Below are 23,635 nucleotides of genomic sequence, written 5' to 3' on the forward strand. Positions count from 1 at the left end.
GCGCTCAAGGAGGGTTACTGCTCCTCCTCATTGTGTCCACCTCCCCACGGCCATGCCCTGGACATCAGGAAACCCAGCGCCGCTCCGTGACGTCCCTTCCAGCTCCGCTCTCTGATCACTTCTGAGCACCTGCCCTGGTCAACCAGCTTTCTACTCTAATGCCTCTGCTTAGAGAGCCCTCAACCCTTAGTGGCGTCCGATGTGGATGCCACAGCCCTCCTCGCCGTCCACCAACTTGAAGGCTGTCTAAGCGGAGGCATTAGGAAGGGAGCTGGACAAACGGGACATGGTTTTGAGGTGAAGGGGGAGGAGAATGCGAGAAAGGGATATGATCGAGTGGCGCGGGGCTCCCTGAAGCCCAGGCGTGATCTTGGGCTGGGGGGCATTGGGGGCATACAGGATGTGGAGGAAGTGAAGAATGGCCCTAGAATTTCTAGACTGAATGTCCACCTAGTGCAGCTCGTGGGCCGAGAGGTCGCCTGCAGGCTTCCAAGGGGGAACATTTCACAGGACTGGCCTGTTCAAGACTAGGGAGGGGGAGGAGATTGGTACCTATGCCACTGGTGGGCCGCTTGGCTTCTCGGACAAGGTCTGGACATCACAGGTCCTATCCTATAAGCTTAGGTTGCAGCTAGATCAGAGAGGAAACCTCAGGAGTCAATACTGGGGCGACCTCACTGGCTCCCAGAGCGCATGCCCAGAACCAGCCAATCTGAGCACAGCACCAGCTTTTACACACAGCTGTTCAAATATCACTGAACTTCACCCAATTGCTTTGGTTCCCAGAGCAGGACTACAGAAATAGCCTTGCTGAGGCCTTTTGAGCAGGTTGTTTTTCATTTAGTGATACTCATCATCATATCTCTTCACCTTAACCTGGCTTGGAAATTCCACTCAGAAGATGGATTTTCCCTACAGTTTGCGGCTTTCCGTTTCTCTGGACACTAGAGGGCAGTAGTGCATCGTGTTCCAAGCCAGGCCGCTTCTCCCCCGCCCTTCCTGCTTGAAAAAACTGGCCTGAGTCTTTCCCATAATTGGTAGAAACTTTCTAGGCCTCTGCAAACTTAGCAGCCACCTTTACTAAATTGCTCCTTCTGGGGGTTCAGAGGTGAAAACTTCTAATCTACAGACTGGAACACTTAGCCTTTCAAATCGCCTTTTCTTCTAAGCTACTCCTTAGGTTGCTTAGCAACATTTACTTATGCTTCTCAGAAGGGGATCCTCATTGGCTTTCCTCAACTCATTTTGGTTTTATGGGCCTTTATGAATCTATACTTCCCTTATGGCAGTCACTCAAACCTCACTGTCGAAAACTGGGGGGAGGAGGGGATGAAGAGGAGCAGATAAAATATAATAAAGTGATTCAAACAGCGGTTCCATCCTCCAATATTAACTATTAAGAATATTTTGTGATCAGATACTTAGAGATTTTTTCATCAAACACAAGATGCATTTAAATGTATTAAGGTTCATTTTTGCATCAGCATACCCTCCTCTTTTAACCTCCTGTTGTTCTCAACAAGGAACACATTCCACAGTATGCCCCATTGACCAGCATAAATATGGGTCATCTTGAGTCAACGTGAGATAAAACAAGGAAAGAGCATCTGTTCCAGTCAATGGGGGAACAAACTACAGAACCAGTGGCAGTCACAAATGAGACATCTCAGAAGGGAGGTGAGTCAAGAAGAATATGGACCATGCACATGTTGCATCTAACCACACTTCGAAGGTTAGAAGCAAAGGCAGGGGCCTTGTCTCCCCTCACGAATATTCCCGTTCAGAGGGCGGGCACTGCTGCTGAAGATCAGCACAGTCGGGCAGAAGGCATAAACCCAAGTGCCGGTGCAGTCAGAGGAGCCCCTGTGAATCTGGGATGTCGGCACACCTTACCCACAGGTGCTCCTGTGCCCACCTTCCAGTCTGTCCCTGTGAGAGGCGACCTGGGGGTCCTTGCCTCCCCCTGCCCTTAACCAGGACAGCGTGTAGCCTGCCCTGAACGGACCCTAAAACAGATCACAGCGGGCGGAGAGGCCCAGACAGACTCACCGAGAGGAGGAGCTGATGAGGGTGCCACTGAGGGCAGCAGGGCCTCCTCCAGGCCGTCCTCGCCTCCACAGGCCATGCTGGGCTCCTTCTCCTGTAACAGCACGGGCCATCGCTGCAAGGCCGGCGTCCTGGAGCTGGGCTGCAGAAAAGGTTTCCAGAGCCAGGAAAGGAAGCCTGGGGGAGGTGCAGAATGTCAGTATTCTTATTAGGAGAAGGCGCTGTTTTCCTCCTTATTTCTTGGAAGGTGAATCATGCCAGTGTGCTCTCTGAGTTGAGATGCCTGAGTAAATATCACAAGAGCTGCTGACACACCCAGAGCATCTCCCAGGATGTCTTGCCCAGCCGGCTGTCCTCAGAGAATCTGTTCTTTGTTTTTAAATACATTTTTGTTTATTTTAGAAAAGAAGTGAGAGGGGAGAGAGAGATAGAAACATAAATGATAAGAGAGAATCATTGATTGATCGGCTGCCTCCTGGCATGCCCTGTAACAGGGATTGATCCAGGAACACGGGCATGTGCCCTTGACCGGAACTGAATCAGTCCCTAGGCTGATGATCTATCCACTGAGCCAAACCAGCCAGGGCCAGACAATCTATACTTCAAGGGGGGCCCTGCCCTTGTGTCCTATGCATCCCAGCCCTGAGCATAAGCACCGCCTTTTGTCCATGGATGGCAGCCATCAAACCCTCCTAGTTATGGGCAGGTCTCAGTTCTCCACTTCTGGGCAACTCGGGTGCCCCTTGTCACTGGAGTGTGTTTTCCACAGAGAAGAGCCCATTGAATAATGCAAACCATCAGTTAAATATCAGAATTTAATTTAGCAGGCTTCCTGTACATGAGGCCATGTGACTTAGGAAGCATTTACATCCCCTTTCCCTCATTGGGTTCTTGCAGCTCAGAAAACCATACCCTCTACCCCCTTCTTCTTAAGGGGACAGGAAGGGTCTGAGGCCCTAGAGTCTCTCAAGGGGAAACCAGGGACTTGTCCCTCAGAAGCCACTGGGATCCTGTTGTCTCAAGCTGGTGACTGAAAGGGTCAATTTGTAGGAAGGGCTTGGTTCTTCCATTTTCCATCATGGTCCGCCTCAGCCCCTTTCCTCATCGTTTGCTGTCTCAGCTCTGGTCCTAACCTCCCTCACCCCCACACAGGGGTGAAGACTTTGGGAAAACACGGACTCCTGCACAAAGACCTTGAGTGGTTAGAGTGCCCGGCTGTGCCCAGGTAGCAGCGGCAGAAATCTCAGGGACTGGACCCTGCTCCTTCACCCGAGAGCACAGGCTCACAGTTGTCTCATGGCGGCCTGAGACCTGTGGCCCTCGGTAAGATGCTGAAGACTTGAGTCATGTTTCTCCCTGCCCTTCTAACAACCCACCGTGCCCTTTGTGGGGATCTGTGGGGAGATGGATGCCCACCTCCGCAGGGACCAGAACCAGAAGCGAGCTCCTCTCTACTGCCCCATGGCCCCGCCCCGCTGCTCCTCATCTCAGGGACCCCAGAGCACGGCCTCATCACCAGCAGGTGTGAGTGACTGAGGCCAGTCTCATCCACAGGCTTAGCCTTACAGATGCTTCAAATCCATCCGCATCCAGGGCCCAGACAAGGCAAACCTCTCCTAGCTCTCCTGGCTTCCTGGGCTTCTACGGTCCTGCAAGGAGAAGTGTCTGCAGAGACATTTTGTCTGAACTTGGTGGCCATTCAAGTGCCCATGACTCCAGCTCCTGCCGTCACCCTAACCCCAAGCCCTTGCACCCACTGCCCTCATCACAGGACTGCTGTCGGTCCTCCAGTACAACTCACCTTCCCTCTTATGCCACCTTTGCCCAAATGTCCAATTCTCTCCCCTTTCCTGAGTTAACTCAATCTTGTTCTCCCTGATACCCCCGATTGCAGCCTTTGACTTGGATGCTGCTGTAACTCCCCACACTTAGCTGCATGGTTCGCAGACATAAGAACGGGAGCGGGAGTGAGGATGGTGTCTTCCTGCAGACCCAGGGCTGCATGAAGCCCCTGCTGTGCACTCCTCCCCTTCAAGCATCCCCCCTGAGCTCATCCAATGTCTCCTTGACTCTGTCATCCACACCACGGCCTCAGGACGCTCAGGGTTCCTGGTACCTGCGTCCTGTGATTTTGCCTTGTTATGGGACACACCCTCAAAGGGCACACCCTGCGTGCACCCACCTCTGCTTCCAATGCCCATGTCTGGGTTCCTTGGAAGCCAAGCTTCTTGGGAGTGTAGACTCCAGTAGCCTGTTTGTTTGGTCACCTCTCCATCCTCCTCCGTGTCCCCCATCCAGGGAATGTTCCCTTGCGAACCTCTCCAAAGAGCTCCATGTTGTCAAACAAAGTACCCAATGCTGTCTTGGACACAGTCAACACTTTCCATTCCCACAACACCCTCCTTTCTCTTCATCTCTCCCACCTGATTTGTTCTCATCTGTATCCCCTTGTGTGCTGACGGCTTGCTGCATCACCAGGTCTACCTAAGCCAGTGGTTGGCAAACTGTGGCTCGCGAGCCACATGCGGCTCTTTGGCCCCTTGAGTGTGGCTCTTCCACAAAATACCACGTGCGGGCACGCACGTACAGTGCGATTGAAACTTCGTAGCCCATGCGCAGAAGTCGGTATTTTGTGGAAGAGCCACACTCAAGGGGCCAAAGAGCCGCATGTGGCTCGCGAGCCACAGTTTGCCAACCACTGGGCTCTTTGGCCCCTTGAGTGTGGCTCTTCCACAAAATACCACGTGTGGGCGCGCACGTACAGTGCGATTGAAACTTCGTGGCCCATGCGCAGAAGTCAGTTTTCGGCCTGGGCGAGTCTATTTTGAAGAAGTACTGTTGATATTTGGCTCTGTTGACTAATGAGTTTGCCGACCACTGGCCTAGGTATACTAGGTAAGCAGGGGCCTGCTGGGTGGTGAGGAGGGCTGTGGGATCCAAACTGAAATTCGCCAAAGGTTGAATGCTCTCTAACCACAGGCATTAGAGGAAGAGAGCTGGTTTACCACGGTGTGCACAGGTGATCAGAGAGGCAATGCTTGGAAGGGACATCACAAAGCAGCGCTGGATTTCCTGATGTGCAGAGCATGTCTATGCGGAGGTGGACACAACAAAGGAAGGAGCAGTAAAACCTCCTTGAGAACGTGTCAGGGTTGATCAGGTCAGGCTCCTGGACCTTGAGGTTCCCAGGAGGGTTCCCAGGAATAAGGGCTGAGCCCATGTCAGAGGATGAACTCTGTCATGGCTAGAGACAGGGGGAGCAGGAGAAGGATGTCGAGGGAATTGGGACACAGCAGCGGTTCTTGGGTCACAGCACCTGGGCATCATTGTTCAGTTCCCTCAGCCCAAAATTCCATCACAGTGTACAAGAAAACCTCTAGCACTGTATATGCAGGCGGAGTACTGGCAGGGACTTCACTGGTATATCCTGCGCATGCGCACAACTGGCCAATCAGTGCGCAGCGCCTTCAGGAGCTTCCTGTTCCGGCCAAGGGACTTCCTGTCTTTGTTTCTAGGGTTCCTGGGGCGGGACTATGAAAGTGGCATTCTGGGGGCTGTTTTCCTGGAACCCCTGGGCGCGTTCTGTGCCTTTCTGTGCTGTTTCCGTGGTCCGGTTCGTGTTCAGCCACGTATCCCCAGGCTCCGCGCGTGGAAATGGTGTTTTTATTGTGTGTTTGGTCCCGTTCTGTTTCTCTGGTCAGCAGGGGGCAGTGTTGCTCCATGCATCCGAGTTGCTCACCACTCCCCCGCCCTTCCTTCTTAGAAAAAAATGGCAGGGCAATTTTTCTACACTAAACGGCGCTTCGTTTCAGAGATTGCGCAGTGGGTTCTTTACTCTTTGGGAAATAAATGACTGTTTTTCTTCCCCTGACCTATATATGCGGGAAAGTTTTTCTATGTGAGAAGTCTGAGATTTTGCTGTTTACATATTATTCTAGGATTTTTATTATTTCATAACTTATATTTAAGTCTTTTATGCCTTTTGTGTGTGGTGTAAGTTGGTGGTTTGGTTTCATTTTTTGCATGGACCTGTCCACTTTTCCCAACACCATTTGCTGAACAGACTGTCTTACTCCATTGTGTGCTCTTGCCTCTTTGTCAAATACTAATTGACCATAATGCCTTGGGTCGACTTCTGGGTTCTCTGTTCTGTTCCATGATCTACATGCTGTATACTTTGTCCAAGGAATCAGATAATAGGATGGTGAAGCCCTGGGGAGGGCAGGGCCGGTGGGAGGGGCAATGGGGAAAGAAAGGGGGGACCTCTGTAATACTCTCAACAATAACGATTGAATAAAATAGAAGGGACTGAGGAAAGCTCTTCAGATTTTTCCATGAGTTCCTCTTGTCTAAGAGGAGACAATGTAGATTAATTAAAATAAATCCCAGTTTTCCTTGCTTCAAGCCCTGCCCCTTAAACTTTTTTTCTCTTCCCTGTTGTACCTTTTTTGTTAGCTCCTATAACCCTCAAAATGTAAAAAAACAACAAGGCCTACAAAAACATGTCTCAAAGAACTCTGCTGCTGGAATGGGATTGTACCAAGTATCCAAGCAACAGGCAAGTTGAACTAATTCCCAGCCTTTCAAACCACACCTTTGGGATAGTTACAAGAAACTGAAACCTGAGCAATACCAGTCATGAACCTGTCTTCTTTCCCTGTACATGGTCCTCTCATCCCCTTCCCCTGTACAACATCCATTCTGCTTCAGCTCAGAGTTACCTGGTCTTATGGAGACAAACATCAGCTGAATGAAGCCATGAGTCACTTTTACTAGATTTTTTCTCCCTAAGTTCTACCACTAATTTGACCCCGATTTTTTTTAATACATTTTATTGATTTTTTTACAGAGAGGAAGGGAGAGGGATAGAGAGTTAGAAACATCGATGAGAGAGAAACATCGATCAGCTGCCTCCTGCACACTCCCTACTGGGGATGTGCCCGCAACCAAGGTTCATGCACTTGACCGGAATCGAACCTGGGACCCTTGAGTCCGCAGGCCGACGCTCTATCCACTAAGCCAAACCGGTTAGAGCTGACTCCGATTTTTGAGCATCCAAAGCAAAGACTTCTACAGGTCCAGTTAATGAATTACAGTCACCACTGGGACGATACAAACATTTCAAGGCACCAGTGTTCCTGATCATGAGATTCCAAGGTAACTTCTTCCCTCACTCATCATAGGGTTCATGTTAGACAGACCCCTGAGTACTGATCTAAGTAGCAATTTTCTTCCGTATCTGTTAAATGGGGATAATTATATTAACAGGTAAAGTTTTTGTCATAAATGACACCACATAATATACAAAGGACTTATTGGAGTGCCTAACACATAGTGTATTCTCAATACATCTCAGCAGCTAAGAGCGCAAGCTGTGGAATCATAATTTTAGGATGACTAAAGAATTTCACGCCGGCCTTCGCGGTTCAGTGGTTGAACCTTCAACCTATGAACCAGAAGGTCATGGTTCGATTCCTGGTCAGGGCACAGGCCAGTTTTCGGGCTCAATCCCCAGTGGAGGTTAGTGCAGGAGGCAGCCTATCAATGATTCTCATCACTGATGTTTCTATCTCTCGCTTCCTCTCCCTTGTTCTCTGAAATCAATAAAAATATATTTTAATAAAAGAATTTCCCTACATTCTTAGATTAAAAACAAAGGATGTCTGTGCCAAAATAATACAACTACACATGCCATTAGTTAACAAATATACAAAAAATTTTGATTTGCTATTTTGAGAAGATATTTTGTAGAAAACTCAAGGAGCAAAAAAAAAAGGACTCGAATTTCTATGAAGTTTTTTTTTTTTAGTGATGCTGCAGTCTACACACATATAAAGGAACAGTCTAGTCTTTTGAATAAGGGGGCAAAAATACTTAAGCTTAAAAAGATGGAAATTTCTCTTTCAGATAATTTTTTCATTAATACAGGAGCAGGTATAGTAACTTGACAGTGTTGGGGACCTAAGCTTTGAGTTTATTTTTAGTGTGTGGTACTCCTGAGGACGGCCCAGTCTATTCATATCTATAATTTCATTCCTCTCCATTCTCCCTTTCATATCTGCGGGACTGAACACAGAGGAAATCTGAGAGACCATGTAGTCCAGGGGATATCAAACTCTATCAAAGTAAATTAAACCTTTCCTGGAATGAATTCTAATACAAACAAGAAAAAAGAGGAGTTTCTGTACTAGGAGCAGGGGGTCTCTCACCACACCCTTTCCTAGATGCGCCCTCCTCTTCAACCAATAACGTAGCTTGACTTCTCTCTCTCTCTCTCTCTCTTTCTCTCTCTCTCTCCCCCCAACCCCCCTCTTCAACCAATAACGTAGCTTGACTTCTCTCTCTCTCTCTCTCTCTTTCTCTCTCTCTCTCCCCCCAACCCCCAAGGATATTTTTTCCATTGATTTTTTTAGGAGAGTGGAAGGGGGGCGGGGAGAGGTGAGAGGTACAGACACATTGACTGGTTGCTTTGTGCGAGCACACCCCTGTGGGGACCAGGGATTAAGCCTGCAACCCAGGTACATGCCCTTGACCAGAATCAAACCCGAAACCCTTCAGTCAGAAGGCCAGCGCTCTAACCACTGAGCAAAAACTAGGTAGATGCCGAAACCGGTTTGGCTCAGTGGATAGAGCTTCGGCCTGCGTACTGAAAGGTCTCAGGTTCGATTCCGGTCAAGGGCATGTATCTGGGTTGCGGGCACATCCCCAGTAGGAGATGTGCAGGAGGCAGCTGATCAATGTTTCTCTCTCATCGATGTTTCTAACTCTCTATCTCTCTCCCTTCCTCTCTGTAAAAAATCAATAAAATACATATTTTTTAAAAAACTAGGTAGAGCTTGACTTCTTAAGACTGAGGAAACAGCAGGCCCAGAAAGCAAAGGGACTTAGGGAAATGGGGAAGGCTGGTAGAGCTGGAACTGGGAGGGCATTCTCTGGAGCCTTGGCCCAAGGACCTCCAGGAGACCTATGGAAAGAAATATTAGGGAGGAACTGCACGTCCAATCAAAAGTAGCCCCCCTCTCCCTCTCCCATTTCACGTAGAAAAAGGAAAACAAAAGTAGCCTCTTTGGGAAAGAAGTTGTCAGTATACATGAGTTCAGTTATTTGTGCACACTACTCTTTAAAATGAAACTTTTTGGTAAGAAATGTGGGACTTTTTTCAGTTATGAGAGGCCTTCCAAAGCAGAATCAGAAGCATTAGCAGGACTTGGGGAGAGAAAGACCTTTGCAGTCAGATCAGGCTGGCTTCATGCACACTGCTCACTGTCAGATGACCACGTTCCCAATCCCAATAGCATGTCATTCATTGGGCCCTTTAGTTCATGTGCAGTGTTTTCTTCTTTATGCACCCTGACACTCACTGCATGACCCAAACCAACCCTCCAATGTGGCCAGCTACGGTGACTGTAGTTTTTTAAACACTGGACCAAAGTACCTTAGGTGCATTGCAGAACTGAAGTTCTACCAAGTGAATATGCTACAGGGCAGGATCCTTCTGGAAAGATTCCCAACATGTGACAGCTGATAAAAACAGGGAGCAACAATGAAAGATGTATCATCTCCACCAAGGCCATTCTTATTCACCTAAGTTTCACTTGAACTTTTTATACCATGAAGGAAACAGGGCTGAAACTGGAAAGACCTGGGCTTTGTCCTGAATGTGTCACCAACAATCTATAAATGGCTTTCACTTAGTCAACTGACCTGGCCTAGATCAGAAAATCTGATGTTAAGAAATGCTAATGACATAGAGAAATGCTGACTCCAAAAGGACCTAAAGAAAACAACAACAATAAAAGCATGTTGAAAACTGTTTGTATATTATAATCAAGGACTTGAAAAAGACGAATTATATATATAAAGAAAAATTACCAGAAAAGTAAAACTTGAAAACATCTCCCAGTATTTCCTGAGCCCTGCTAAGTGCTGGTACTCCTCCTGGTGCTGAGGGAAGAGTGCAGCCCACCCGCACTGCAGCCCCTGCGCTCACACAGGGGCTCTGCTGCTTCTGGATCATAGGCCACTGCACCTCCAACTTCACATTTACAGACACTTCCAACAGTTTCCAGTATGTCTCCCTTATTTTTTCAGTAATGTAACTAAAAATCTAAAAATGACTTTCCAAAAGGAATAACTGAGTTTAACAAGGGGAGGTAGAAGTCCTGATGCAAAAAAGAACCTTAGTGTATTTTAAATGACAGACACTTAACAGTTTCCAGTATGTCTCCCTTATTTTTTCAGTAATGTAACTAACAATCTAAAAATGACTTTCCAAAAGGAATAACTGAGTTTAAAAAGAGGAGGTTGAAGTCCTGATGCAAAAATGAACCTTAGTATATTTAAAATGCACCTTGTGTTTGGTGCAAAATCTCTAAGAAATTGGTCAGAAAACACTATTAATGGTCAATATTGGAGAATGGGACTGTGATTTGAATTAGTTTATTATATTTTATCTGCCCCCCAAATTTTCTACAGTGAGGTTTGAGTGACTGCCATAAATGAAGTATATATTCACAGAGGCCCATAAAACCCAAAATGAGTTGGGGAAAGCCAATGAGGATCCCCTTCTGAGAAGCATAAGTAAATGTTGCTAAGCAACCTAAGGAGTAGCTTAGAAGAAAAGGCGATTTGAAAGGCTAAGTGTTCCAGTCTGTAGATTAGAAGTTTCACCTCTGAACCCCCAGAAGGAGCAATTTAGTGAAGGTGGCTGCTAAGGCAGCTAAAGCTGTTGAGGCCTAGAAAGTTTCTCCAATTATGGGAAAGACTCAGGCCTAGTTTTTTCAAGCAGGAAGGGCGGGGGAGAGGCGGCCTGGCTTGGAACACGATGCACTACTGCCCTCTAGTGTCCAGAGAAACGGAAAGCCGCAAACTGTAGGGAAAATCCTTCTCTGATGACATAAAGTACAAGGTCAGAAACCGCTTGGGTGCTTACATCAACAGGGATGATAACTGTATCACTACGTGAACAAAAACCTTCCCAAAAGGCCTCAGCAAGGTCTTTTTCCTGGTTCCTCTCAGTGAACCACATCTACAGGGACTTTGAAATCCAGGCGACCAGGACAGCTTTGCCCAAGAACTGCTGCCCCGCTTCGATTGGCTGTTTCTGGGCATGCGCAAAGATGGCCAGTGAGGTCACAGCCAGTCTCCCCTTACCCATCTACTGGAGGTTTTCTCCGGGATCAGGCTGCAACCTATCAGCTTACTCATAGGACCTGTGTTGTCAAGGTCTTGTCCCTTGACTGCCCCAGGCACCCCAGTGCCCCACCTGTGGCATCGGTACCAATCCCCTCTTCATCCTCCTCCGGCCCCCTCTACCCGCCCCTCACCGTAGTCTTGAACAGGCCAGTCCTGTGAAAAGTTCTCCCTTGGTCATCACTACTTGGAACCATTCAGGTGACCTCAGGGGCCTATGAGCCAGACTAGGTCAACACAGAGCCTAGAGGTCCTCAGGGATGTTCTTCGCTTCCATCCTGTGTGCCCCCACTGGCTCTCAGCCCAAGATCACGCCTGGGCTTCAGGGAGCCCCGCGCCACTCGATCATATCCCTTTCTCGCATTCTCCTCCCCCTTCACCTCAAAACCATGTCCCGTTTGTCCAGCTCCCTTCCTAATGCCTCCGCTTAGACAGCCTTCAAGTTGGTGGACGGCGAGGAGGGCTGTGGCATCCACATCGGACGCCACTAAGGGTTGAGGGCTCTCTAAGCAGAGGCATTAGAGTAGAAAGCTGGTTGACCAGGGCAGGTGCTCAGAAGTGATCAGAGAGCGGAGCTGGAAGGGACGTCACGGAGCGGCGCTGGGTTTCCTGATGTCCAGGGCATGGCCGTGGGGAGGTGGACACAATGAGGAGGAGCAGTAACCCTCCTTGAGCGCGTTCAGGTTGACCAGGTCTGGCTGCTGAACCTGAGGTTAGCAGAGGTCGTTCATGGCCAGGGACAGTGGGAACAGGAGGAGGACGGCCAGGGCACGGGTAAGGGTCTTGCCCGTGTGGCGGTGGGGCAGGTGCAGCAGTCGGGTCATAGCACCTGGATGGACATCACAGATCGGGCTCCTCAGCCCGAGGTTCCAACACGGTCTACAGGAAAACCTCCAGGACCCGCAGGCTGGGGAACTGGCAGGAGCCTCACCGGGATCGCGTGCGCATGTGCAGACCTGGCCAATCAGTGCGTAGCGCAGTCCTAGCCAATCAGTGCGCAGCGTCTCCAGGAACTTCCTGCTCGGGTGCCAGGACTTCCTGCCAGTGTTGCTGGGTTCCGAGGGGGGACTGTGAAAATGCCTTTTCTGGGGCCCTTTCGCTGAAACCTCTCCGAGGGCTCTGCGACTTTCTATGCTGTCTTCGAGGTCCCGCTCCTCCGTGATGCCTCCGCAGTCCCACTCGTGTTCAGCCACGGACCCCCGACTCGCGGAAATGAGTCGTTTGTTGTGTGTAGATGGAGTTCTGTTTCTCTGGTCGGGAGGGGGCAGTGTTGCTCCACGCACCACAACTGCTCGCCTCTTCCCCCGCCCTTGCTTCTTAAAAAAAACGGTGGGGAACTATGATAGGACACATCTTTCTGCAAAAAATGGAGCTTGGCCTCTGAGATTATGGGGGCCTCACTGATCTTGAGGCAACTTGCTACCTTAGGAGGTATCTCTAGAGAAAACGTTGTGCCCCCTGCTTCCTCAATTTTTATTTCTCCTCTGAATGGGCCTCAATGGTTTCCCCCAGTTGTTCTGACCCTTTATCATTATGTTCTTCAGATCCATTAGTCACTCAAACCTCACTGTAGAAATTTGGAGGACTGATGAAATATAGTCATCTAAACCACAGTCCCATCACCCATCAATGACCATGAACAATACTTAGTGATGAATTTTCTTAGAGACTTTTCATACATGAAGGTGCTTTGTGTAAAATTCATATTGCTTTGTCAATTCAACATCTTTTATTAAACTGAGATTTTTCACATTAGTTACCTTTAGGAGAAATCATCTGAAAAGACTTTAACATTTTAAAATTCATTTCTCTTCCTAAAAGTACATATAGTCTAAAAGACTAAAAATTATATTTAAAGGCTGACATAAAAAGCAGAAATGACCCCCTGACCTGTAATTTTCCCAAAGACCAGAGCTATATTTTTGCTTTGTTTTTGCTCACACCTGTATTTTCAAGAGGTCAAGAAATAAGTGCCCACTGCAAGAGAAACCATCTACCAAGTGAAAAGACGACCTCAGGCATGGTAACAAATCTTTGCAAACCACATATGTGACAAGGGATTAATATGCAGACTATAGAAAGAGCTCACAGGAGTATTAGCAAAAATCCAAGTAACCCAATTTTAAAAGTCAGCTTAAGACCTGAATAGACTTTTATCCAAAAAGCTATAGGAGAGGCCAACAGATACATGAAAAAAATGCTCAAGATCTCTAGCCATTAGGGAAATGCAAATCAAAACCACAATGAAATGTCACTTCATGGCGGTTAATGTGTCTGCCATCCCAAAGGCAAGAAGATAAGTCTAGTAAAGAAAGACCAGTCTTGGCTTTTTTGTGGTGATTTCTTCTTAAGGTATATAAATACCGAATAACTATGTTGTACACCTGAGACTCACATAATATTGCACATCAACTATACGTTAATATTTTTTTATATAACAAGGAACAAAACACCGCTAGTGTGGATGTGCATCATAGGGAACTCTTGTACATTGTTGGTGGGAATTTAATTGCTCCGGCCACTATGGAAAACATTATGCAGGGTCCCCCAAATACTAAAAATAGAAGTATCGTATTATCCAGCAGTTCTGCTTCTGGGAATATATGCAGAAAAACAAACAAAGAAAAAGGAAACACAAGCTAGAAAAGATATATGCACCCTCAAGTTCATAGGAGTGTTTTTTACAATAGCCAAGATATGCAAGCACCCTAAGTGTCCACTGATGGATAAGTGGGAAAAGTTTGTAGCACTGGAATATTATTCAGCCAATAAAAAGAAGAAATCCTACCATTTGCAACCATATAAATGGACTTTGAAGGCATTATGCTAAGTGAAATAATTGAGAGAAAAAGAAATCCTGTATGATTTCACTTATATGTGGGATCTTTACAGAAAAGTCCTAGAAACGGAGATCAGACTTGTGGTTGCCTGAGGCGGAGAGTGGGGGAAAGGGAAACTGGAGGAAGGTGATCAAAAGGTAGAAACTTGAGTTATAAGATAAAAAAGGGCGAGGGATATAATGTAAACATGAGTACTGTAGCTAACACTGCTGTATAATACATAGCAAAGTTGTTCAGGGAATAAATCCTAAGGATTCTCACCACAGGGAGAAAATTGTTCTCTTTTCTTCTCTATTTTCTTTTTATGGCAATATTTTTTTAATCTTTTAAAAAAATATACTTTATTGATTTTTTACAGAGAGGAAGGGAGAGCGATAGAGAGATAGAAAAATCGATGAGATAGAAACATCATCAATTAGCTGCCTCCTGCATGTCACAACCCAGGTACATGCCCTTGACCGGAATCGAACCAGGGACCCTTCAGTCCGCAGGCCGACGCTCTATCCACCGAGCCAAACCGGTTTCGGCTTTTATGGCAATATTCTGTGAGCAGGAGAAGATGGATGTTAGCTAATCCTATTGTGGCAATCATTTCACAATATATGTAAACCAAATGATCATGCTGTACACCGTCAAATTACACAGTGATGTGTGCCAATTCTTTCTCAATAAAACAGGGGGAAGCAGTGTGTTCTCAGTACACTTTTTTTTTATTAAAGAAATGAGCACCTATTAATTTCCTTCAGGTTCTTGAGGGGGAAGCAGTGTGTTCTCAGTATACTTTTTTTAAAGAAATGAGCACCTATTAATTTCCTTCAGGTTCTTTTCTTTGTAAATACTGAACTGTTCCCTAATGCTGGGATGATATGTATGAAACACCTCCTACATGGCTTCCCCCACCCCCCTCCTTTCCATTGAGGACTCGATTGTGAGCAATAACTATGTCATACATGCTTTGAAAAGTTTTGCCGGCTCTTTTACCCTCTTCCCCCGTGAGTCTTTTATTAGCCTCTGGTGTTGGGGGCAGGAAGGCATCCTGCAAAGCAGTGTGCGATCTTTAGCGTTGGACTGAACTTTGGGGCCCTCTGTGAGGAGCCCCGAGACCCCTGACTGTGTGCCAGCTTCCACAGGTATCAGATGAGGGCGGGAACAGCCTGTGCTTCACGGGGTGGTGGCCAGCATAAATCCCCCAACAGGGCGGAGCTGGGCAGTTGGAGATGTCATGGCACCACTGCTGGTGCTATCTGCAATAGTCCGTGTAATGCGTGTAGCCGGTACAGAGTTTCCAGCCACAAGCCCAAGTGTGATAAAAGGCAGGCACTCTTGCCCTAATCGGTTTGGCTCAGTGGACAGAGCATCGGCCTTCGGACTGAAGGGTCCCGGGTTCGATTCCGGTCAAGGGCATGTACCTTGGTTGTGGGCACATCCCCAGGAGGGGGCGTGCAAGAGGCAGCTGATCGGTTTCTCTCTCATCGATGTTTCAATTTTCCCTGTAATGCGTGTAGCCGGTACAGAGTTTCCAGCCACAAGCCCAAGTGTGATAAAAGGCAGGCACTCTTGTAATTTACATGCAGCAGGTGACTTCAACTGGCCACTCTGCTTTGTGGGAGGAAGACTCAATAGTGACTTGGAGGGAAATTCAATGAAGAAGATATATATGAGGAAAGCACATTGATACCTTCCTCAAAGACTACCCCCCGGAATGTGAAAAGCATGTTGTGGTGCATCCATATTTTAACCGCCTCGGGTTGTTTAGAATAGAGTTTCAGAAGTAGAGTTCTGGATTGAAGGCGTAAACACGCAACAGGCTTGGTGCGCACTGCAAGAAACACAGATCCATTTGTCTTGCCACCCACATTCTGTGAGAATTCTTGTTCCTTCATACTCACACCAGAACCTGTTTGTGTTTTGAAAATACTCAGCGCATTTCCTTTAACAGTTGTATGTATAGAAAGAGACCGCCATTCTGTCATATATGGTGCAAGTTCTTTTCCTGTTGTTGTGTGTGTGTGTTGTTGTTTTCCTCTTAGTTATGTCTGTGGCTTTCAGATGCAGGGATAAATTTACTTACTTTATGTAGCCATATCTACAGGGTCATTTTTTCCCTGCGTGGCTTCACTCTTTGGTACAAAACTGACAAGGCCCTTCCTAATCTGCCTGTCCGGTTATTTTCATCCCTATTTTTTTTAACTCCATTCCCCTGCCTACCTCCAACTAAGGGGAGACCCAGAACAAATGACACTTCACAGTAGCCAACACATTAGAGAGGATTTCTCCATTTTTTCCCTGCGTGGCTTCACTCTTTGGTACAAAACTGACAAGGCCCTTCCTAATCTGCCTGTCCTGTTATTTTCATCCCTATTTTTCTAACTCCATTCCCCTGCCTACCTCCAACTAAGGGGTGACCCAGAACAAATGATACTTCACAGTAGCCAACACATTAGAGAGGATTTCTCCTTCCCAGGCCCCTAATGGACCTTTCCTCTGTGCTTATGGACTAGTGGTATTAGCACCCGTAGATGCTCCTCTATAAACTTCTCCCTCAATTGTGGCTTTAGCTTTCTCTTACCTCAAATGTTCTACCGCAGATTCCGACTCAGAAGGTCGCCCAAGCATGAAGATTATTTTAAACTCCACACACAAAGGCACAGTATTTTCAAAGAAAAGAACCTGGCAGCTGTGGGAACAAAACTCGTCTTCAGAACAGATGGCAGGGGCAAGGGTTGGAGGGGTTGGGGCAGGGCAGGTAAGAGAGGATTTGACTTCAAAGAACAAGACAGTGGTAGTTTCCACTGACCAGACTTGTTCTACCATTTCCATGCTAAAGGTCACTTGAGTTTGGCAGACAAGGCTTGCATGAAACCCACTTGTTGTGTGTGTCTTCTCCCAACCTGGCTTGGCCCCACAGGGATGGCCAACTGCTCCCTTGATCCTGTTGGGAGGGGATGGGAGTTTACAAATCCCACTGAGGTGACCCGTCACATATCCACTCCATTACTTTTCCCTCCGGGTGTAAAGGAAATTCTTCACTTGGGAATGTAACAGTAGGAAGCTGTAGCCCACCCACCATTCTTTTCACATTCTTTCTGTAAATGCAGCTGGTAGATAAGCTGCATGTTTGTCCAAGAATCCTGGGAACTAACTTGAAAACATACAGAGTGTGTCCTTCAGTCATCCCAGTTCCCAGGGAACTGCTGACCTTCCGCCCCAGAGCCAGCATGATGAGGACCAGCATGACGCACACCAGACCATCACTTGACAGGTTTCAAGATGCTTATCGGCGTGTACCGTGCTGGCCACCACGTACCACTTTGCAACCCCTGCCCTCGATGTCTTTGTTCTGCTTTCCTCTCTCTGCCTGTAAAATCCCTGCCTGCACTGAGATGGGGTCATGTGGCGATGGGCTTTGAGACAAGAGTCCCTGTTTTCCCAGGTGTCCCACACTCAATGGACCACTTTGCTTTTCACCAGCATCTGTCTCAGGAGTTTACCTGGCCGAGGTAAAAAAAAATATGACTTTAAGAAATGGGAATGACATAGGAAAATGCTCATGTGCCAAGGGCCAAATATAAAAATAAAACACCATGTAGAAAAGTCTTTGTGCATTATAATCAAGTACAGTGTGGCCTTGACTTACGAGTTTAATTCGTTCTGAGACTGAGTTCGTTAAGGAGCTCATTAAGGAGCTCGTTAACTCAAAGTACTCTATCAACTGAATGCAAAAAATCAGCGGAGAGACAGCTGGTATCTCAAAAAACTCGTTAGTTGGGACACTCGTAAGTCAAGGCCCCACTGTACTAGGGAAAGATGGGTTATACATATTTAAAGAAAAAGGATCGGAAAGTAAAACTTGAAAACATCTCCCAATGTTTACTGAGCCCGGCTAAGTGCTGGTACTCCTCCTGGTGCTGAGGGAAGAGTGCAGCCCACCCGCACTGCAGCCCCTGCGCTCACACACGGGCTCTGCTGCTTCTGGATCATAGGCCACTGCACCTCCAACTTCACATTTACAGACACTTCCAACAGTTTGCAAGATGTCTCTATTACTTTTCAGATAACTAAAAATATAAAAACAAGTTTTCAAAAGGTATACCTGTGTTTAACAAGAGGAGGTTGAAGTCCTGATGCAAAAATGAACATTAGTATATTTAAAATGTACCTTATGCTTGATGAAAAATCTCTAAGAAATTGATTGCAAAACACTCTTAATGGTCAATTTTGGAGGATCAGACTGTCGATTGAATGACTTTATTATATTTTATTCTTCCCCCCTCCAATTTTCTACAGTGAGGTTTGACTGACTGCCATCATTGAATTATGGTATATAAGAAAAGCCTAATATGCAAATTATCCCCTCAGATGGTCATTAGACCAGGAGTTCGACCACTTGCTATGACGTGCGCTGACCACCAGGGGGCGGCGTGGAACATGGTGGGCATTGGTGACGCTGCACTGGCAGTGGGCAGTAGTGAAGGCGCTGCTGGCCCTGACGGGCCCAGAGGAGATCAGGACATAGTTGGATGGTGGAGCAGGTGAGCAGGCAGGTGGCATCAAGTCAAGGCAGGGTGCCAGGTGGGGCTGCTGGGCTGGGGGCTGCTAGCCTACTGGCGCTAGCTGGGGCCAGATCTCAGATCTCTGCAGGCCACCCTGAGGGACACCACCAGTGCATAAATTCGTGCACAGGGCCTCTAGTGTATGCATAAAGGCTCATAAAACCCAAAATGAGTTGGGGAAAGCCGATGAGGATCTGCCCCAGAGAAGCAGAAATAAATGTTGCTAAACAACCCAGGCAGCAGCTTAGAAGAACAGGCGATCTGAAAGGCATAGTGTTCCAGTCTGCAGATTAGAAGTTTCACCTGTGAAACCACTGAAGGAGCAATTTAGTGAAGGTGGTTGCTAAGGCAGGGAAGCTGCTGGGGCTGAGAAAGTATCTACCAATTCTGGAAAAGACACAAGTATGTTTTTTCAGACACAAAGGGCGGGGGAGAGGAGGCCTGGCGTGGAAAACGATGCACCACTGCCCTCTACTGTCCAGAGAAACTGAAGGCTGCAAACTGTAGGTAACATCAGTCTGCTGAGCAGATATGCCCAGCCAGGTCTGATCTCCCCAGGGTGCTTATGTCAAAGGGGAAGGGGAGGGGCTTCAGTACCTGCTCAAAAGGTCCAGCAAGACTACTTACCTAGTAGCTCTGGGAACCACCATAACAGGGGCTTGAAGTCCAGGCAACTCAGAAAGTTGCTAACAGGACAAGGTGCTGCATCCCGATTGGCGGCTTCTGGGCACGCGCGCAGGAGTCCAGTGAGGTAGCTGCCAGTCGCAAGCAGGTCAAACTCGTGGCCTTGTGGGTTTCGTCCTAGATCAGGACAAAGAATGGGAGCAGGCGTGAGGACGGGGTCTTTTTGTAGACCCAGTGCTCCCTGAAACCCCTGATCATCCGCCCTCACTTAATGCATCTCCTCTGAGGTTCATGCCAGCTCTGGAACATTGCCTTGTGTCAGTGTCCTCAGGATCCTTAGGGCTGTCTGCTACCTGCGTCTTGGGGTGTTGTCTTGTTTTGGGGTGGTAAATAACATACCGAAAAGCCAACAGCCCTCTGCTTCTAATACCCATGTGCTGATTCCTTGGAAGCCACGTATAGGCTCTGTAGATCCCCTTTGGGTTTCCTCTCCCTTCCTGCTCGGTGACAGTTCAGGAGAGGAGTGATGGTAAGTGCAGGAGCAGAGTCCCTGAGCAGGCGGAGGACCTGGGATGCGGAGCACGCGTGAGGGCTGGCTGCAGGCGGGAGCAGGTATGCTCAGGCTCAGCAGAGACTGTCAGGGCAGAGACCCGCTCGGTTGGATCTGGGACCTGCGAGAAGTCACCCTCATTGCTTCTGTCTTCCCCATTGAAATGGAAGAGGGTGCTGGTGAGTGAGGTAGTGATGGAGGTTGGAGCAGGGTGACAGTGAGAGGCATTGGTCTCTTGTGAGGGCTGAGCCTGTGGCACAGGAAGAGCTGTGATGGCTAGGGACAGGGCGAGCAGGATGGCGAGGGGAGTGGTTAAGGGACCTGTACGTATAGCAGTGGGGCGATTGCCGTTGTTGGGCCTCAGCATCTGGACCTCACTGGTCAGGATAGTCACCCAGTTCTATCACAGTGTACAAGAAAACCTCTTGCACTTTATAAGCGGGCTGGAAGACTGGCAGGGACCTCACTGGTATATCCTGCGCATGCGCACGACTGGCCAATCAGTGCGCAGCGCCTTCAGGAGCTTCCTGTTCCGGCCAAGGGACTTCCTGTCTTTGTTTCTAGGGTTCCTGGGGCGGGACTATGAAAGTGGCATTGTGGGGCCTGGTTCCCTGGAACCCCTAGGCGTGTTCTGTGCCTTTCTGTGCTGTTTCCGTGGTCCGGTTCGTGTTCAGCAACGCATCCCCAGGCTCCGCGCGGGAAAGTCGTGGAAATGGTGTTTTTATTGTGTGTTTGGTCCCGTTCCGTTTCTCTGGTCAGCAGGGGGCAGTCTTGCTCCATGCATCCGAGCTGCTCACCACTCCCCCGCCCTTCCTTCTTAGAAAAAATGGCAGGGCAATTTTTCTACACCAAATGGCGCTTCGTTTCAGAGATTGCGCAGTGCATCCCTGTCCTTTACTCTTTGAAAAAAATCTTTTTCTCTTAGCCTAGGGATGTATGGAGGTAAAGTTTTGCTATGAAAGATGTCTGAAATTATGCTGCCTATGTATTATGCTAGGATTTTTATGGTTTCACGACTTATATTTACGTCTTTTATGCATTTTGAGTTTATTCTTGTGTGTGTTGTAAATTGGTGGTCTAGTTTCTTTATCTTTTCTTTCTTTCTTTCTTTTTTTTTTTTTTGCATGGACCTGTCCACTTTTCCCAACACCATTTGCTGAACAGACTGTCTTACTCCAGTGTGTGCTCTTGCCTCTTTGTCAAATACTAATTGACCATAATGCCTTGGGTTGATTTCTGGGTTCTCTGTTCTGTTCCCTGATCTATATGCTGTATACTTTGTCCAAGGAATCAGATAATAGGATGGTGAAGGCTTGCAGGCAACGGGGAGGGCAGGGCCGGTGGGAGGGGCAATGGGGAAATAAAGAGAGGACGTCAGTAATACTCTCAACAATAAAGATTGAAATAAAAAAGAATCAACTGATGAAAGCTCTTCAGATTTTTCATGAGTTCTCCTTGCCTAGGAGGAGACAATATAGATTAATTAAAATAAATCCCAGTTTTCCTTGCTTCAAGCCCTGTCTCCTTAAACTTTTTTTTCTCTTCCCAGTTGCATCTTTGTTTTTAGTTCCTATAACCCTCAAAATGTAAAAAACAAGGCCTACAAAAACTTCTCTCACCCTAGCAAATTTGGCTCAGTAGATAGAGTGTCGGTCTGTGGACTGGAGGTCCCAGTTTTGATTCTGGTCAAGGGTACATGACTGGGTTGCGGACTCGATTTTCAGTGTGGGGCATGCAGGAGGCAGCCAAACAATGATTCCTTCTTATCATTGATGTTTCTATCTCCCTCTCCCTAGCTCTCTGAAATTAATAAAAGTATATATTTTTGAAAAAAGCAATTTCCCTACATTCTTATATTAAAAACAAAGGATGTCTGTTGCCAAAATAATACAACTACACATGCCATTAGTTAACAAGTATAGGAAAGATTATGACTTGCTCTTTGGAAAAGATATTTTGTAGAAGACTCAAGGAGCTAAAAAAAAAGGACTCAAATTTCTATAGTTTCATTATTTAGTGATTCTGCAGTCATTGCACTTATATAACAGGTACATTTTAGTCTTTTGAATAAGAGGGCAAAAATACATTCATTTTAAAAAGATGGAAGTTTCTCTTTCATTAGGGATAATGAAAGATAATTTTTTAAAAAAATTATAATTTTAAAAAATTATCATGAGAGATAATTTTTTCATTAACACAAGAGCAGGTATAGTAACTTGACAGTGTTGGGGACCTAAGCTTTGAGTTTATTTTTAGTGTGTGGTACTCCTGAGGATGGCCCAGTCTATTCATATCTATAATTTCATTCCTCTCCTTACTCCCTTTCATGTATGCAGGACTGAGCACAGAGGAAAATTTAGAGACCATGTAGTCCAGGGGATATCAAACTCTGTCAAAGTAAATTAAACCTTTCCTGGAATGAATTCTAATACAGACAAGAAAAAAGAGGAGTTTCTGTACTAGGAGCAGGGGCTCTCTCACCACACCCTTTCCTAGATGCGCCCTCCTCTTCAACCAATAACGTAGCTTGACTTCTCTCTCTCTCTCTCTCTCCTTATCTGAGGATATTTTTCCCATTGATTTTTTTAGGAGAGAGTGGAAGGGGGAGAGAGAGAGAGAGAGAGAGAGAGAGGAGAGACACATTGACTGGTTGCTTTGCCCACACACCCCTGTGGGGGCCAGGGATTGAGCCTGCAACCCAGGTACATACATGCCCTTGACCAGAATCAAACCCCAAACCCTTCAGTCAGAAGGCCAGCGCTCTAACCACTGACCAAAACTGGGTAGGCCTTCCCTTCTTAAGACTGAGGAAACAGCAGGCCCAGAAAGCAAAGGGACTTAGGGAAATGGGGAAGGCTGGTAGAGCTGGAACTGGGAGGGCATTCTCTGGAGCCCTGGCCCAAGGACCTCCAGGAGACCTATGGAAAGAAATATTAGGGAGGAACTGCACGTCCAATCAAAAGTAGCCCCCCTCTCCCTCTCCCATTTCACGTAGAAAAAGGAAAACAAAAGTAGCCTCTTTGGGAAAGAAGTTGTCAGTATACATGAGTTCAGTTATTTGTGCACACTACTCTTTAAAATGAAACTTTTTGGTAAGAAATGTGGGACTTTTTTCAGTTATGAGAGGCCTTCCAAAGCAGAATCAGAAGCATTAGCAGGACTTGGGGAGAGAAAGACCTTTGCAGTCAGATCAGGCTGGCTTCATGCACACTGCTCACTGTCAGATGACCACGTTCCCAATCCCAATAGCATGTCATTCATTGGGCCCTTTAGTTCATGTGCAGTGTTTTCTTCTTTATGCACCCTGACACTCACTGCATGACCCAAACCAACCCTCCAATGTGGCCAGCTATGGTGACTGTAGTTTTTAAACACTGGACCAAATCACTTAAGGATGCGTTGCAGAATCAAAGTTCTATGAAGTCAATATGCTGCGGTGCAGGATTCTTGTGGAATGACTCCTAGCATATTGAAAGCTGATGAAAACAGGGAGCAACAATGAAAGATGTACCATGTCTACTAAAGCCATTCTGTGCTATTTTTTGTTAAATCCCAGTAAAGTTTTTATGGAATGAAAGAAAGATCCTAGAAACTAGAAAGGCTTGGGTTCTGTCCTGAGTCTGTCACCAACAAACTAAATGGTCTTCAAATCTGGCTAAGGTAATCAAATCTGATGTTAAGGAATGCTAATGACATAGAGAAATCCTGACCTTGAAAAGGTCTAATAAAAATAAATGTAGAAAACTCTTTGTATATTATAATCCAGGACTAGGAAAAGATGGATTGTGTGTGTGTGTGTGTGTGTGTGTGTGTGTGTGTGTGTGTATATA

At 46.9% G+C, this 23,635-nt stretch overlaps 1 protein-coding gene across 1 annotated transcript in view; it reads left to right on the forward strand.

The window, feature by feature from the left end:
* LOC102247163 overlaps positions 1-17,708 on the forward strand; it is a 39,147-nt gene extending 21,439 nt beyond the window's left edge. The window contains exon 8 of the mRNA XM_014541634.1: positions 17,177-17,708. Coding sequence (XP_014397120.1) covers positions 17,177-17,488 — 312 coding nt within the window. The 3' untranslated portion in view covers positions 17,489-17,708. The remainder of the gene's footprint in view (positions 1-17,176) is intronic.
* The last annotated feature ends 5,927 nt before the right edge of the window (positions 17,709-23,635 follow it).

The sequence above is a fragment of the Myotis brandtii genome, unplaced genomic scaffold (assembly GCF_000412655.1).
Source record: "Myotis brandtii unplaced genomic scaffold, ASM41265v1 scaffold2750, whole genome shotgun sequence".
Taxonomy (NCBI): Eukaryota; Metazoa; Chordata; class Mammalia; order Chiroptera; family Vespertilionidae; genus Myotis; species Myotis brandtii.